The 17,428-nt window shown below is 42.6% G+C and overlaps 2 protein-coding genes across 4 annotated transcripts in view; one reads left to right on the top strand and one right to left on the bottom strand.

Annotated features, from left to right (window-relative positions):
- Positions 1-17,428, top strand: part of LOC131199363 (uncharacterized) — a 170,337-nt gene that overhangs the window by 17,119 nt on the left and 135,790 nt on the right. The window lies entirely within an intron of this gene.
- PDE9A (phosphodiesterase 9A) overlaps positions 7,288-17,428 on the bottom strand; it is a 91,706-nt gene continuing 81,565 nt past the window's right edge. The window contains exons 15-16 of one of the 3 annotated variants that reach the window (XM_058185075.1): positions 17,059-17,129; positions 7,288-10,822 (exon numbers count right to left, since the gene is read on the bottom strand). In XM_058185075.1, coding sequence (XP_058041058.1) covers positions 17,079-17,129 — 51 coding nt within the window. In that variant the 3' untranslated portion in view covers positions 7,288-10,822; positions 17,059-17,078. The remainder of the gene's footprint in view (positions 10,823-17,058; positions 17,130-17,428) is intronic. The other 2 variants (XM_058185076.1, XM_058185074.1) reach the window with 2 other exon arrangements.

The following is a 17,428-nucleotide window of genomic DNA, read 5'->3' as shown; positions in this document are numbered from 1 at the left end:
ACGCAGACCTAGAATTGGAAAGTGAATAATAAAACTGGATTGAGACAGAAGCATTAGTAGCAGCTGATGTATCACCTTTTACACAGAAACTTGTAAGAATATAAAAAACAGTATGTGATGAATAAGCCACAATAGGGTGTATCCCATCTGTAACCATTTGGTTCCTTCATCATCTCATATATCGTGTGGTGTCGCTAGACCCTTGGTGTGCAAAGTTTTTTCTTTGCATTTGCTCATGGTATAACAGTTCATTATCTAGAACTAATGAATATTTTTTTACTCTTCCTTTTGTATTAACCCTGTAATTAAACCAGGTGTGGCCATGTTATAGTGAAATGAACATCTGCACATTTAATCAAGTAATATATGGGCAGAAGAAGTAAAAATGTACTTTTCCTTACTTTGTTGCACTTCTCGGCTTGAAGCCCTTTTTCTCCAGCCTGATAAACTTCCAGGAGGAAAAAGCTTAAAGCAGTTTAAGTATAACAAATACTGTATACCATTCCTGTTCTTGGTGATACTGGGAGTGTGATTTGGCTTTAAAAAGCTTTCCAATATCTCATACTGATGTTGCCAGTTATTCATATGATGGAGCACCTCTGAGTTATGCTGAATCAAAAAGATAGCTGAACTACATTTAATAGTGATTACACTATAATAGCTTTTCCAAAAGCCTAAGCAGCATAGCATTAACTTTGGTGTATTTATGCATAAAGCATGTATTAGTCTTATCTTTAAAACAGTTGAGTCTTATCCTATTTTGGCAGCTGCAATTTAGTGTATACTTATAAGCAAAAATGCCTGCAATTAATTGCAGGTGCAGAATAGTGCTTGAGATAACTGAAGAAAGCAGAGTTTTGATCACAATAGCTCTTTTTTTAAAGACCTAGTTTATTTTAGCTACCTTTGTTGGTTGCATCTCTTCAATCTGCTTTCTAGTTTAGGACACACTTTCCAGATGTAGAAAATGCATTAGTAATTCAAATTGAAAAGATATCGGGCTAATGTGCTCTTCAATTTATTTTGTACTGCTCCAGTCACAGACACAGTCCAATCCCATACTTACTAAATCCAATCCGTGTTTGGTTCCTATAATTAACAAAATAATCACATTGAAATAATGAGAAGGAGTAGGATGGTGAAAGATTATAATGACATGATTTTAAACAGTGAATAGTTCTCACAGTGTAAAAAAGAAAATCCCATGACTCACTATGCCCCACAGCATTGCTTAAAAGTTACTTTTCTGTTTCTGGAGTAGTTTATGAGGAGGGGGAGAATCAATTGATTTCTCCAGGCACCAAACCAAGACATGAATATAGCAATAGCACTTAGACCTGTGATGGTGAACCTATGGCACACATGCCACAGGTGGCATGCATAGCCATATTGGTGGGCACACGAGCTCAGCACCGGCATGCATGCGTGCGCTGGCCAGCTGGTTTTCAGGCCTTCTGGGCCTACCTGCAATAGGGAAACAGGCTGTTTTCCTGTGGGCCTGATGGGGGTGGGGAAGGCCTGTTTTTTGCTCTCATGTTCCAGAGCCTTTCTAGGAGCCGGGGGGGGGGGGGCAAAACAGCCTTCCCCTCCCCGGAGGCTTTCCGGAGGCTGAAAACGGCCCATTTACCAATTTCCGGTCCCACAGGAAGTTGGAAAATGGGCTGTTTCCAGCCTCCAGAGGACCTCCAGAGGGGAGAAGGTTGTTTTGCCCCCCCCCCCCCGTCTCCTAGAAAGGCTCTGAAGCCTGATGAGAGCAAAAAAAGGGTGTACCGGGCCCACTGGGCCAAAAGCTGGGGGGGAGAGGCTTCCGGTTTGGCTCCGCTTCGTTGATGGTGGTCTTTTTTAGACCGCTAATCCCGTAATCTGTAGAGCTGCCAGGACAGCACAAATCAGCTGTCCGGCAGCTTGAAAATCTCCCCTCGGGCAAAGAGGGAGAGATGAGCATTCGGGCTGAAGTTGAGCCACCCGGAGAAGCCCCAGAAAAGTTTCTGGAGGCTTGAGGGGAGTGCTCCTTCTAAAGTCTGAAAGAAGCTCCGGACTCGGAGGGCATCTGCCTTTTGGCAGAAAAAAACGTAGCGTCCAATCTCCGCAGCAGAAATGGATTTGTGATGGATTGTAATGCGGACAGAGCAGAAACTGGAGTTCTAGCATTTGTTTGCAAGAAGCCTGCAAGCCCCTAATAGAGGATACATTTGTTGCGAAGTTAGGAGAGAAGAAAGCAAGTGGCGTTTTGTGGAATGCAAGCAAATGGCGGTTTGTGTATTGGAAACAAAAGTTAAGGAAATGCTTATTAACAAGTAGTGTGGAACTAGGAGATATATAAGAAGATACTGACTAAATGGAAGAAATGAGAATTTTATGATTTATATTTTTTCTTCTTCTTTGGGATTATAGTAATTTAGAAGAAAAGTTTTTTGAATCTTTCCTTTTTAACCTCTTTTTGTCCTCTGTTACTGGGTAGGTTATATATTTTAAAAAATGGCTTTTAAGCAAATAGTACCAAAAGCCACTAAAAACTTTGAAATTTCTTCAGTTCAGATACGAAAATTAAAAGAAGACATCAAAGAGGAATTAAGAAATTTTTTACAGGAGTTTCTGGAGACTCGTTTTTCAGAAATAGATCAAAAATTTGATGAAATAGAGAAAGAGATGTTGGATTTTAAGGAAGTGGTGGAAGAGCAGAAGAGGGAAATGAAAATGGTGAAGGATGCAATTTCGCAAATATTAAGGTTTTATATTCAGATGGAGGATAGTTTGGAAGAACTTAATAAAGTTAATTTAGAGTTGCAAAGGAAAATAGAGAAAATTCTAAAGAATCAAAACAATTGGAACTTAGATAATAAGATGGAAGATATACAGGCAAAGGTAGATAGGCAGATTTTTTATTATTCTTTCTTATCTCTTTATTTTTATTGTGAGGGGATTTAAAGTTTTAGAGAGGGGTGGGAGTTTATGTATATTTTGTATATTTTAGCTTGTGATTGTTGGTCATAATACCTGGTATTTGCTCTGGGAAGTCTGGGGGGAGGTGGGGGGAGAGGGGGGGAAATGATACATGGATTGGTTACAGTAATGATTGAAGATATGAAATTAAAATTTGAAATGATATTGGGGCTACCCGACTGGCATTTCAGAAAGAAAGGGAGAGAGGAGTAGAAGGAGGGAAGAAAGTAGGTAGGAAAGAGTTGAGAAGGAGGAGGGGAATAAGAAGGTTAGAAAGGGTGGAAGAAGGGAGAAGTGGAGAAGGAGGAGAGGAGAAGGAGGAGAGGAACTAGTAAAGTGAAGGAGATGAAGGAGGGGAAAGTAGTAGAGGGTAGAGGGTGGTTGTGAAGAAAGGAAGTGGCAGTCAGGCAGGCCCGAATTAGCAATAAATAAAAATTAATGATTAATGATGGTAAACAGATTGTACATAAATATGATGTTGGAAAATGGAAATATATATATATATATATATATATATATATATATATATATATATATATATATATATATATATATATATATATATATCTGAGGTTTTCGCGGGTGTTTGTATGTAGGTCTTTGGTTATTCGGGTTTTCTTCCGCGTAAAATTGGAAGTGTCTTGGCGATGTTTCAACGAAGTCTCATTCGTCATCTTCAGGCTTCCCCCCCCCCGCCTGCTTATATATATATAAAGCGGGGGGGAAGCATGGGGGGTGTCGCATGTGTGGGGGTTGGGGCACATAGAATTATTGGTGTGGGCATGCGCGTGACCCCCCGTGCTCCCTCGGCTTTTGGCACGCGATGGCAAAAAGGTTCGCCATCACTGACTCAGACTTACAGTATATACCACTTCACAGTGCTTTATAGCCTTCTCTAAGTGGTTTACAGAGTCAGCATATTGCTCCCAAACAATTTGGGTCCTCATTTTACCCACCTCGGAAGGATGGAACCTGAGTCAACCTTGAGGTGGTGAGATTTGAACTGCCAAATTGCAGTCAGTCAGCAGAAGTCATCTGCAATACTGCAGTCTTAACCACTGTGCCACCGTGGCTCATATGTCCTGGCAACCAATTTTCTGCCGTATCATAACATTGCCTTCATCTCATATTCAAAAGATACGTCTGATAGCTCCAGGTATGTTTGTGAGTTGTTCCAGTTTTTAAGTAGCATTTTCTTTCTTATGCAGGCCATAGTAGACTAAGCAAAGTGGTGTCTTTTTTCCACCAAAACCTACCTTCCTTGCTATGTCTGGATCTAGGAATGTAAGGAACCAGGGCACTTTGGCCTGATTGAAAAAATACTATGAACTGAATACTGAGAGAGATCAAAAATTCCTGAATGGCTCTTGAAAGTAATTTAAATTTGCCTCCTAAATCATACAGGATGGTATACATAACCTTTTTTTGGTTCTAAATAAAGCTTATAAAAATCTAAGAAGCTGACAGGCTGTTTATTTGGTCCAAATGGTTGTGTGATTTAATTTAAATAACTTGGCTCAATCATTTGAATGTCAAGTATGCTTCTCATACTGCTACATTTTACTCCATCCTTAAGTTAGAAAACCCTTAACCTCATGTTGGCTGTAAAAGTTGAAATGTCTAAAAGAAGGAAATGTTAATAATCTTTTTGAGGTGTTCTGAAGGAATGCAATGGTTTTATTTTTAACATGCTGTGTAATACTTGATGCTCTGACCTAAGGCTATTCAATGGGGGAAACACAATTTAACTGTTTATTCAGCCTTTAGTTATCACTTCTCTTAGTAGATTTATAGGTTACTTCCTTAAAATATCAAAACATTAAAACAATATCACTGGATATTGGAACTACTAGTAACAAAATAGAATGTTATCCTATTGTTTTTCCATCCCCTTTAACTAAAAGCAAAACCTGAAGATGTTTGTCCTAGCAAGCTGATAAAAGCTATAACTAGGTGGGCCTAATTAGGAGACTGACTAAGGTATACAAGTTGGGGAGGAGGAAGAGAAGCACTTTTGCTTAGTGCTCTGAAATCAGTAATAGCAGATTATTCTATGGTTTTTGTAGTTTTTACTGCTAAAAAGAACTATTAACAAACATACCAGCTTAAAACCAATTTACAATATCTGCAGTTTAAAAGGTAGGTTAATAGTTATAAAATAGTTATCACGTACATAAATTAAAGCCAGCTAGGTGGCAGCACCTTGCTGTTCTTGGCTATCTTAAACAACTAAGTAGAAGATGCATCTGAGAAGCACGTAGATGGGAGACTACCAGAGTGTCCTAAGGTTCTAGGCGATTTGGGAAAGAAAAAACAAACAAAAAAACCCTGTCAAAAACTGCAATCTGAAGGTAATACCTGTATTATTGAGAAGAAATCTGCATATGTTTGTGAAATGATTGGAGGTGAGTTTGAAAGATTATCTACTATCTAATCTTTCGAACGTACCTATACAGACACAGACATACATATATGTCATACCAAGCATGTCATCCATGCAGGATCCAGTCTGAGTTGGTCACCGGGACCAGAGATTTAGTCTTGCAAGCTTTTGGACTTGTGCTGGAGCTCACCCTCAGGGAACTTCTCTCTGTGTGTATACCATAGAGAGAGAGGTTCCCCGAGAATGGGCTCCAGCACAATGTTTTTATATTGTAATATAGTTTTAATTATTCTGCTTCTGTAAGCTGCCCAAGTAACTTTTGTGAGATGGGCAGGTACAGTAAACAAACAAACAGATCAGCTTGGTAAGTGTACCTAATTTTGATTGAAAGGTCACAAGAAGCAACAATCAGCTAAATTTCAGATATTTAATGTGATTATGCCAAAAAAGAAATATATAGACCACATTCTTGATCTTTAGCAAGTAACTGAGAAATAAAATTTATTGCACATTATGTGGTTTTGAAAAAGAATATGATAAAGTGAATAGGCTTGAATTACAGAATACTTTGCACAGCTGTAAGTTGATTGCTGAACGTGGTAAGAATACAATATAAAGCAAGCATGAGAATAAATAAATGATTTGACATTGAGCAGGAATTAGACTAGGATATATGAGACCACCTTGGTTGTTCAATATCTTTGTGAAAAAATGTATAAGAAATGCTTATGATGACCTTAGAGAAGTGTTGGGGACATGAATGAACATATAATTTTTATGTAGACAATACCATGTAGTTTAGTGCAGCGGTCACCAACTGGTGGTCCATGGACTACTGGTGGTCCGTGAGAAAATTTTGGTGGTCCACAGAAAAATTATTTGCATTTTTTATATTGCACTAAATTAGGGATCCTTAAACTATGGCCCCTGGGTGGGATATGTGCAATGAACGTTTGTTTTGCTGCAGAGAGTCTCCCCCTTCAGAGTCTTTTTGAGGGGGGCAGAAATTCCGACTTGGGGTCTGCTTCAGCCTCCTGGTGCGGGGCTTTGGACAAAAGCTTGAGGAAAGTGCCACTGGTGGCGAATAGCTGGAGGGCCTTGTTCCAGTGGAACTGCCTCATGGCCTGGAACTGGCTGATCATCTCAGCCCACTGAACCTGCAGGCACCGGTACCTGGCCTTGCACTCCTGCAGGTCTTCCCTCTGCTTGGAAAGCCTATGCTCATAGTCCTCAGTGAGGTGCTTCTCCTGAGCCTCCTTCTCGGTCAGATCTAATTTGAACTGAGCCAGCTGTTTTGCCAACTCTCATGGTGGCTGCTTATCTCCAACAACTGCTTCCTGTTGGGGCCCTAAAGAGTCCGGATGGGCAGGTGAGGAGTGACAGGGAGGGGAGGGGCAAGTATAGGCGAGGAACCCCACAACGTGAATGACATCAAGTTGGTCACGCCCACCCAGTCACATGACCGCCTAGCCATGCCCACCCAGCCGATCATTAAGCAGATCATATTAGTGGTCCGTGAGATTTAAAATTATGAATTTACTGGTCCTTGAGGTCCAAAAGGTTGGGGACCCCTGGTTTAGTGTGAATTTGAAATATTTGTATCTTGTTAGCATGTATGATGTAAACATTTAAAATTATACTGATTTAGTCTCCTGATGCTCCTAACCCTGGACAAGATTGATCTGGATTGGCAATTGTGTGATACTTTCTAAATGACCAAGATCAGGAAGCATCCAAAATTGTGGCCAAATTTAGGTCATAACAGTGAAAGTCAGTAATCTAGGTAGCTTAGTCATAGGCACAAATACGCAGGTTTATATTCTGTATTTTTCAACTTTTTGTCTATGGTTATATGTTTTAATAAAAATTAAAATTATGACAGAAAAAAACAGGCTTTTAAATACTCTGTTGTTAACCTATGAGAACTTTTGGAGGTCATAAACAACAATTTGAATTTTGCTTTCAAAGACTGGTAGACTTAGCTGCTAAGAATGTAATAACAAGTTAATATGCTGATATATAATGGCAATGAATAGAAGATGCAGGTGCAAGCTCTTTACAGTTTTCCTTTAAAGGCCTATTAATTGCCTCAAACCAATTTTTTTCTCATATAATCAGCTTTAATTTGGAGAGGGAAGCAGAGACTTGTGATAAATGTCAGAAATACAATAACAGAACATAATAGCAGTATATTTTGGTTTCATTTTAAGAAGAAGTTACAGCTGTTTAGAAGAATGCATTTAATTCATTTGATGCATAAGTGCCTCCAAATAACAACTCATAAATAAGGACATTTGCAACCTTATTCCTCAGAAGTGGGCTAATTACTGAATGAAGGACTACATAATTGTGCAAAGTCTACATTGTGGGTGGATTAAACAATATTCTTGATCACTAGAAATGGACTAAAAAACAGCAAATTATTCATCCAAACACATGCAGAAATACATTAAAATCCAAAGATGAATACAAGTTATGGTCCTCCAAAGCATCTTACCATAAGGAGATTATTATACAGTTAAGTGAACCAGCTTTGTCTTCTGGCAAAGGAAGCCTGCATTTATTTCCTGTTTTGTGTGGAAGAAAAGTCTGAGCTCCCACCTATATATTTCCTTTTTTTGTGAAAAGAATTGGGATTTAGCAAGCAACATTTCAACTAGCAGGTATATGGCTTGGATGTGTTCTTCAAGAAGAAACATTCATGTCCTTGGAATGCAGCACCTTCCTTATGTGTGGCTCTGTATTTATAAGTAGAACAATTTATGAAAGTTCAGAGTTCCATGCATTCTCATTTTAGCGCCACCTTGATGGTAGGTGAAGGTGGTAGGTAGTCGGTATTTATTTCTCTTGGATCATTGTGTTCAACTTCAATGTATTTTATAAGAATTTTTCTGAAGAACTGAAACAGAGAGGTATTTCTCTTTCCTGTTTTGTACATATTTCTGGTGCTCATTTGTATTTATTTAACAACATGAATCAGCTGCCCCAATCTGGCTGACTGTGGACAGTATATGTGAGTAAATCAATATACAATACTTCAATAATTAAAACAAAGGCAAAACCTCTAGTCCTGGATTGGATCCTGCACAATTAAAACAGTCCATTGCCACTCCCAAATAAGAGCAGTCTGTTATACAATTAAGCAAAACTTTAGGCTAAACTTAGCACATTTACAAGGAATATCCCCAAAAATTCATTTGTCTATATGCTGCCCATAACTTTCTTCCCAAGATAATTCATTTATTGATTAATCTTGACTCAGTTGTCAAAACTCAATGCACCATAAGAAGACCTTCGAGGATCTTTTTATACCTCATTTTATCCCAGTCAGATAACACATCTTTTCTCAACATTTTTTCACACATTGTGTTAAGCCAAATTTCTTGGACATATCAAAAGCCATTAGCGGTGGATAATAAATGATAATAAAGACCACATGGTACACCAAGTCAAAATTAAATCATATTGTAGCTTAACATTATATTTGAACCAGATTTACATCTTTTTTTAAACCTCTTATTTTGCCTATTCTAGCTTTTGTATGTGTTATGTGTACACAAGGCACTGTGTTAATAATATCCTTTGGCCCAATGCAGCACACATGGTTTGAAGAGATGCATTAGCTGAGCACTGGACTATAATCATGCTCACCTTTATAAAATAGTTACCAATCCCTTGGCCAATGTAGGCAGACATCTGAAGACATGAACTTTCCTTTCTGCCAAGGTTATCAGCCTCGGACACCTCATTTTGAATGCGATTTGTTGGTTTGTTTTTGAAGGTCCACTCTATCCCATCTTGTGATTTTCCCAGCTGTGAAGGTTTTAACAAGTAAGCTGCAATATTCCTTATCACAGGATATCTACCACATGAGGTACTCTTCAAAAAAAAAAAATTGCAGGCATACCAAGTTTGGTTAAACAAAATCTTGCCAATGGTTCACTAGGTGAACATAAGCTTACTGAAGAGTTATGTCAGTAGATTATTTCAGACAACTATATAAAACCAAATGAGTCTGTATACCAAAAGAATTTAGAGTAGTGATAAAAACTAAAGCAAGGTAGAAGAAAAATATCTACTCCAAGTGTGGCTTTAGCTATTGATGCACCATTCGTCTTTGAAAGAACTGTGTAGTTGTGGTTCCCATACAATCTCTTTTCCTGTCCAGGCAGCTTAGTGAGCTTTTGAGTAACAGAGGTAGATAATTTTTAGACTCCTTCCATTCAAGATTTGTGTCTGATCTGGGACTGATCCTCATGATACAGTGTGCTGGAGAATTTCACTAGCTAAGTCAGTTATGTTTTGCCCAGCTGCTGCTGTAGAGGAAATGCTGAGAAAACAGTTGAATTGTGTTTTGAAGAATTCTACACTACCTCTAACAATCCTTCTTTTATTGGTAATTTGTAATAGTTTATTTTAAAATGGAGAAAGCCAGAACTGTTGCATGACAAGGTGATTCATCTGTTGGTTAGGCTTCTGGGTCTCTGCCCACAAGTCCTGGCTTCATGAAGTTGCTGAACCCATATTAATAATGCCACAGATATCAACAGCATCCTAATTGTTTCAGTATTTAAGGACAGGTCTTACAATGGTTTGCCAAGAATCACATTCCAATAAGTGGTTCAAGACTACAATAAAAACTATATTAGATTTAAAATGTAGTTGAAATTAACATGTCTTGCAATTTAAAATAAATTATTAATAGGGTTACAGCCACAAAATTAATAATTTTATATTCTGGGTGTCACATTAAAAATGATCATTTGGCAACAAGTTTGGAATCTTTCTGGAAGCCACATGCCTTTCTGGGAAAATAGCAGACTGCACACTTAATTTCCTCGGACATAATCTCTGTTTTTAGGGGGAACAGTTCAGTTATAAAAATGAGTGTAATGAAGCAGCATTGATGAAAATGGAATGAGGAACAAGCAATGAGGGGTAGCCCCAGGTTTCAATTCTTTCAAGCTATTTGACTGCAAACAGCTGCTGACCAGTAAAGCAGAAAACTGTTTTCTTAGCTAGCCTGAAATTAATGTTGGTCAAATGTGTGAAAAAAGTGACAGAAGGCAAAAAGTGGGGCAAAAGTTTGCTTCCTATTCATATACTGTGACTATTTCTGAAATGACTTTTCATATAAATTCATCACACACACACACACACCAATGTTTCCAAAAACTCACCCAAAGCATTAAAAATAACCACATATAAAATATACAAAAGGGAATAATTACAACAACCATTTGTTTGTTTTGTTTTGGTATAAGAATATATTATTTAAAAGACCACTTTAAAAATTAAAAAAAATTGTATGCAACAATGGTGGCTCTTTAACATTTGTACCCATTAGGAAAAATACTAGTCTTTAGAAAAGGAATGTGAAAAGTGCTTGAGTAGTGTTAATTATTCAGCTTCATCCTTGGTCCATGCTGGATAATCCCACAATGCTTCGATGAACTTGCCAAACTTCTAAAGGATCTTTTTTAATCAACTGTAATGCTAAAATTAAAAATATAAACATCATTAGGCTCAAAGACTAAGGCCTGGTTGTTCTGTTGTTTTTAAAGGACATGTCCTCACAATGCTGGTTTCTCATTCCCAGTCCATTTGACCATTTTAAGCTACTGTAGGTGCACTTCTCCCGTTCTCCTGGCCTTTGAGAATTATTTACTGGGGCAGTCTGATGGGCCAGGACAAAGAAGGTTGGCAAGAGAAGAGATGGCATTCTGACTCTTTCTCCACCAAGCCTCTCATTGTACAGAACTACTTTGTGGAATCAGAAACCTGGCAAATAAAAAGCCCTCCCCCAACTCTGATGTTTAGTGGAAGGGCAGACCAAACCCATGGGAATCCACCAATCTCTTTAATTTTTTTTGTTCCACGTGGCAGTTGTAAGGACAATGCCACTTCGATTGAGGCAAAATAGGGCCTTGCAACAAGATCAGTGCGAAGTATATTGTGCTGCTACCTGAGTCACTTAAGGAAAACACAGGTAGTTCTCAACTTATAATCATTTGTTTAGCAAACATTCAAAATTATGACAGCTCTGAATAAAGTGACTTATGACCATTTTTCACACTTGCGACAGCTGCAGTATCCCCATGGTCACGTGATCAAAATTCAGATGCTTGGCAACTGGCATGTGTTTATGATAGTTCTAGTATCCTGGGGTCATGTGATCACCTTTTATGACCTTCTGACAAGCAAAGTCAGTGGGGAAGCCAGATTCACTTAACAACTATTGTTACTAATTTAAAACTGCAGGGATTCACTTAACAACTCTGGCAAGAAAGATGGTAAATTGGGGCAAAACTCATTTAACTTCTCTTGCTTAGCAACAGAAATTTTGGGCTCAATTTTGGTCATAAATCGAGGACTACCTGTAACACGGCTATGAGGACAAACTCTGTAACACAACTAACAAAGGAAATAGTAGGATTAAAGTAGACCAAGCAACACACTCAATAAAGCCTTGTCAAAATATAGTAGTATTGGACTACAGTACCCTTTTTCACTGCCAGCATGACTATCTTTCTAGAAGATAAAGACTGGCATATCTAGAGACAAGTCATATCTAGTCTGTTTTAAGACCCTTTGATATTAATATAGCTAAAGCAAACAATTAAAGATATTTGGGTTCCACTGACATCAGTAGGACTTGAATGTATTTGTGTTTCATTGGATTGTTATTTTTAGGTTTCTTCCATTCTTAACTGCACTGTTACAATAATATTTGCTGCAACAGTGTTCTTTTGATAAGCCAATTATAGAAACTACTTGGCTTACTATTTTTGTTTCTGATTCTCTATTATATTAATATTTGACCCAAATAAAAGGTATTCTGAGATTTTTCCAAGGTGTTTCTGATTAGGAAAATTGAATATATTGTACATAAGGCTCTGCGCATGCGCAAGATGGCGGCCCGCTAGGTGAACGGAGCCGCCGACGGGAAGATCGCCGCGGGATGGCATTGCCCAGACGGCTAGCCGAGCCGCCTATACCCCCCGGCCCGCTTTGTCAGCTTCTCGGCAGCCGTGGGAGGGGTCTGCGGGCCTTTTCGGTGCCACGGCTGCCGAGAACGAGGCCGGGTGAGGGAGAGCGGCGAACGGCGGCCATTTCCTGGGTGCGTGGGGCGAGGTGAGGCCGCAGCCGCGGAACATAGGCTTGCTGGTCCATCATGGCCTGTGGACTGTGGATTGCGGAGTGCTGGACTACCTTGGGTATGTTTCCTTCCCCCCAGCTTGGTTTTCTCGGGATTGTTTTCTCTGGACGAAGGGGGTGGAGAGTTTACCGGCCTTCCATTGCCGGCTCGCCCACTGCCTTCCCTGCAGGGAGGTTCTCTGAGGACATTTTACCCCATTTATGCCGTATTTGGGATCTACGGCCTATTACATCTTACCGGCCTTCCTCAGAGGTGCCTGGCCCGGTTTCTGGGAAAGGCCCTGGATCTGAGGAGCGGCCAGGTTTCTGGATTAATTTCTGGATTAATTCTGGATTAACTTGGAATGTGGGATTTGTCTGAGGCTTCCCTGGAAGATTTTTATCTTGAACCATCTTAACAGAGGGAATTGGCGTGGTGATTACTGGAGATGTTCCAGCCGTTGGAGACCTATTTCTCCCACTATTATTTAAGCACTGTCATCTGCATTTATATGGCCTTTTGGGATCTTTGGCCAGGATTGTTCTTTGGAACTGTAGTGGAAGAGACTTGGAGACCGATTTGAGACCTGTCGGAGGATGTACCCACCTCGTTTTCCCCATGGATTTTGGGACTGGGCTACTTTTTCCATCTTCCATCCTTAGCCTATCTATCATTTCAGCCACCATCGGATGATGGGTATCCATGTGCAGAACTATAGACTAATATCTTGCCATCCCGGACAATGATCAGCTCCCGGCGACTGTTATCCCCTAGCGGAGTATTATTTGCACGATTCGCCTTTGCTATTCGGTACAGGAGCTCTTGCGCCTGCGAGGTGCCCCCGCCTCGCAGGAATGGCCCGTTTTACCAAGGGCCGGCCTCAATGACGGATCTTGGGATCCACAGAGGTGGCATGCGAAGAGGAAGAGCCTTTGGGGGTTTTTAGATAGGGCATTTTTAAGGGGTGGGAGGGGTAGGGCGGGTGTTGGGGGAAACCCGCCGGGTGGGGTATCAGTTCCTGCGCATGCTCATGGCGGTGAGTTAATAGGTCCGAAGGTTATGGGGGGAGTTCAGGTCCCATTGGTAGAGGGTGGTGCTATTTGCACGGTTTGGGGGAGGGGCAGATTTGGCGGAAGCGGGGGCTCGGATCATGTTATGGGGGCGCGCGTTCGATGCTTGCAGGCGATCGCGCGCCCCGAGCCTCCAGACTTCTCCCGTTCCCCGGATAGTCAAGACCCTCAGAGCCTGGGCCTTCGGCTGATGCTGTGTAATGCACGGTCCGTGGCCAATAAGGCCCCCCTAATTCACGATCTTATTCAGGGGGGTGCCGCGGACTTTATAGGCATTACGGAGACCTGGTTGGGCGCAGAAGGGGGCGTGCCCCTGGTACAGATGTGCCCACCAGGTTTCCGTGCATTCCATCAGCCGAGAGCCCAGGGCAGGGGTGGGGGGGTGGCGGTTGTGATTAGGGAGAGTCTGGAGCCGAGGGAGACCACTGTGCCTCAGATTGTCGGGTGTGAATCCCTCCTTGTGAAGTGGGGCCATAGATGTCAGATGGGCTTGCTGGTCGCGTACCTGGCTCCTTGCTACGTGACAGCTGCCCTGCCCGAGCTCCTGGAGGTGCTTGCTGGGGTGGCAGTTGAGACCCCCAGACTTTTAGTCATGGGGGATTTTAACTTGCCATCTGCCGGCTCGTCATCGACAGCAGCTCGGGAGTTCACGGCTTCCATGACGGCCTTGGACCTGACTCAAGTAGTTGATGGCCCCACCCACACGGGGGGTGGTACACTCGATCTGATTTTTGTCTCTGGTCAGTGGTTGAGAGATCTGGACTTACAGGAAATAGTCATCGAACCTTTGTCATGGTCAGATCACTCTCTCCTTCGCCTGGACTTTCTGACCGCCATCCAACACCGCAGGGAGACGGAGCCGATGCGTTGGTTCCGCCCCAGGCGCCTGATGGACCCTGAGAGGTTCCGGACGGAGCTTGGGCCATTCCCTGAGGGTCTGGCTCGCGGCACGTCTGAGGAACTTGTTGCGGCCTGGGAACGGGCCGCGGCGGGGGCCTTAGATCGTGTCGTGCCTTTGCGGCCTCTGACCCGCGCAGGTCCCAACCGGCTCCTTGGTTCTCCGAGGAGCTGAGGGGATGAAGCGCCGGAGAAGACGCCTAGAGAGCATTTGGAGGTCTAGCCGTTCTGAGGCTGATCGACACTAGTGAAGTCCTATACTAGGACTTACCTAGTGGCATTGAGGGAAGCGAGGCGCTACGCCTCCTCCCTCATTGCGCCGGCAGATAACCGCCCAGCCGCCCTGTTCCGGGTGACTGCCCTCCTTCATCAGGGGAGCGGGATGACCCGCTGCAGGGACGTGCTGAGGAGTTTAACGGTTATCTATACGATAAAATCGCTCAGCTGCGGACGGGTTGGACCAAAATTGCGGTGACCCTGGTGAGGTGCCCGAGGGTGGTCTTGGTGACATTGTCTGGGATGAGTTTGACCCTGTGGCTCCGAGGACATGGACAGGTTGTTGGGTAGGCAGAATGCCACCACGTGTTTACTGGACCCGTGCGCCTCCTGGCTGGTGCTGGCCACTCAGGAGGTGACACGAGGCTGGCTCCAGGCGATTACGACCGCTTCTTTGGAGGAGGGTGTCTTCCCGGCCGCCTTGAAAGAGGCGGTGGTGAGACCCTCCTTAAGAAGCCTTCCTGACCCGCTGTTTTAGGTAATTATCGTCGGTCTCCAACCCGCCCGCAGCGAAGGTTGTAGAGAGTATGGTGGCATATCAGTTTCCCCTACACCTGGATGAAACCGTCTATCTAGACCTGCTCCAGTCCGGTTTCCGGCCCGGTTACAGCACGGAGACGGCTTTGGTCGCGTTGGTGGATGATCTCTGGAGGGCCAGGGATAGGGGTTGTTCCTCTGCCCTGGTCCTATTAGACCTCTCAGCGGCTTTCGATACCATCGACCATGGTATCCTGCTGCGCGGTTGGAGGGATTGGGAGTGGAGGCACCGTTTATCGGTGGTTCTCCTCCTATCTCTCCGGCCGGTCGCAGTCAGTGTTGACAGGGGCAGAGGTCGGCCCGAGGTGCCTCACTTGTGGGGTGCCGCAGGGTCGATCCTCTCGCCTTCTGTTTAACATCTACATGAAGCCGCTGGGTGAGATCATCAGTGGTTTCGGCGTGAGGTATCAGCTGTATGCGGATGACACCCAGCTGTACCTTTCCACCGGACCACCCCAACGGTTATCAAGTGCTGTCCCGGTGTCTGGAGGCCGACGGGTCTGGATGGGGAGAAACAGGCTCAAGCTCAATCCTCCAAGACAGAGTGGCTGTGGATGCCGGCATCCCGGTACAGTCAGCTAAATCCGCGGCTGACCATCGGTGGCGGGTCATTGGCCCCGATGGAGGGGGGGCGCCACTTAGGCGGCCTCCTTGATGAACGGCTGTCTTTAGAAGACCATTTGACGGCCGTCTCCAGGAGAGCGTTTACCAGGTTCGCCTGGTACGCCAGTTGCGCCTTTCTGGACCGGGATGCCCTGTGCACGGTCACCACGCACTCGTGACGTCTCGCCTGGATTACTGCAATGCTCTCTACATGGGGCTCCCCTTGAAGGGCATCCGGAGGCTACAGTTAGTCCAGAATGCAGCTGCGCGGATGATAGAGGGAGCCCCTCGTGGCTCCCACATAACACCCATCCTGCGCAGGCTGCACTGGCTACCTGTGGCCTTCGGGTGCGCTTCAAGGTGTTGGTGACCACCTTTAAAGCGCCCATGGCATAGGGCCGGGTTATTTACGGGACCGCCTACTGCTACCGAATACCTCTCATCGACCCGTGCGCTCTCACAGGAGGGACTCCTCAGGGTGCCGCCAGCGAGGCAATGTCGTCTGGTGGCGCCCAGGGGAGGGCCTTCTGTGGGGCTCCCACCCCCTGGAACGAACTGCCCCCGGGACTTCGTCAACTTCCGGACCTTCGGACCTTCCGCCGTGAGCTCAAAACATACTTATTTCATTGCGCAGGACTGAGTTAGGTTTTAATTAATGGGTTTTAAGTGGGGTTTTATTTTTTATATTTTTAATTATTTTAATTGTTAGGCTTCATAATAAGTTTTTTAATTGTTTTTTAGATTGTATTTATCTGTTTTTTAAATGCCTGTAAACCGCCCTGAGTCCTGTGGGAGATAGGGCGGTATATAAATTTGAACAATAAATAAATAAATAAAATTGCAACAAAATGCAGTGCATAAAGCAGTATATGGGCAAGATAGAAACACTGATTTGCAAGGATAGAAAGATATAAAGAGGTATCTTAGTTGGTGTTGGTTTATATTAGATTTAGCTAAGTTTCTCTTTTTTTCTTACCTTATGTCTTTAGTATATATTTTATTTTTTTAACATTTATTTTAAAATTGATATTTAAAATATATTTATTAAAACGCTTTTTATGTTTATGCCTTTTCTGTACTTTGCACTATACATGCAATGAAATTCTTTTAGTACAACTATTTCCTATTTTAAATATTTCAAAGATTTTTCTATTAAATATTTGCTTTCAGAACCCTTCAAAGAATAAGTAGAAATTATTTTGATATGTAACCTTTCTTTGTGCTTTGCTTTTCACTTCTTTCTGGATTCACACGTCAAACTTTCATTCTTCTTCTTTTGAAACTGAAATAAAGCAAATGGTTTGTTGAAAGGCATGTCATTTCCAAAATCAAGCATTCAACCACTGTGTTATTAAATGTCACACATAAAATTATTACTGTGGGGGAACCAAAAAGATAACAGGAGTTTTCAGTAGTCCCAGTAAAGGACTATTTCAAAGCCATTATAAGCTTTGTATTTATTTCCAACTGTTAGGTGTTCCAGCAAAGAAAAGGAAATACAGTATGTTTTGCATAGAAATGTACTGTTTCTTGCTGGGAGTTTCATAATTAAGAGAGCTCAAAATCCAGGATGGGGCCAGA

The sequence above is a fragment of the Ahaetulla prasina genome, chromosome 5, assembly GCF_028640845.1.
Source record: "Ahaetulla prasina isolate Xishuangbanna chromosome 5, ASM2864084v1, whole genome shotgun sequence".
NCBI classification, from domain to species: Eukaryota; Metazoa; Chordata; class Lepidosauria; order Squamata; family Colubridae; genus Ahaetulla; species Ahaetulla prasina.
Note: the sequence above shows the minus strand (reverse complement) of the source record. Positions and strands in the feature narration are given on the sequence as shown.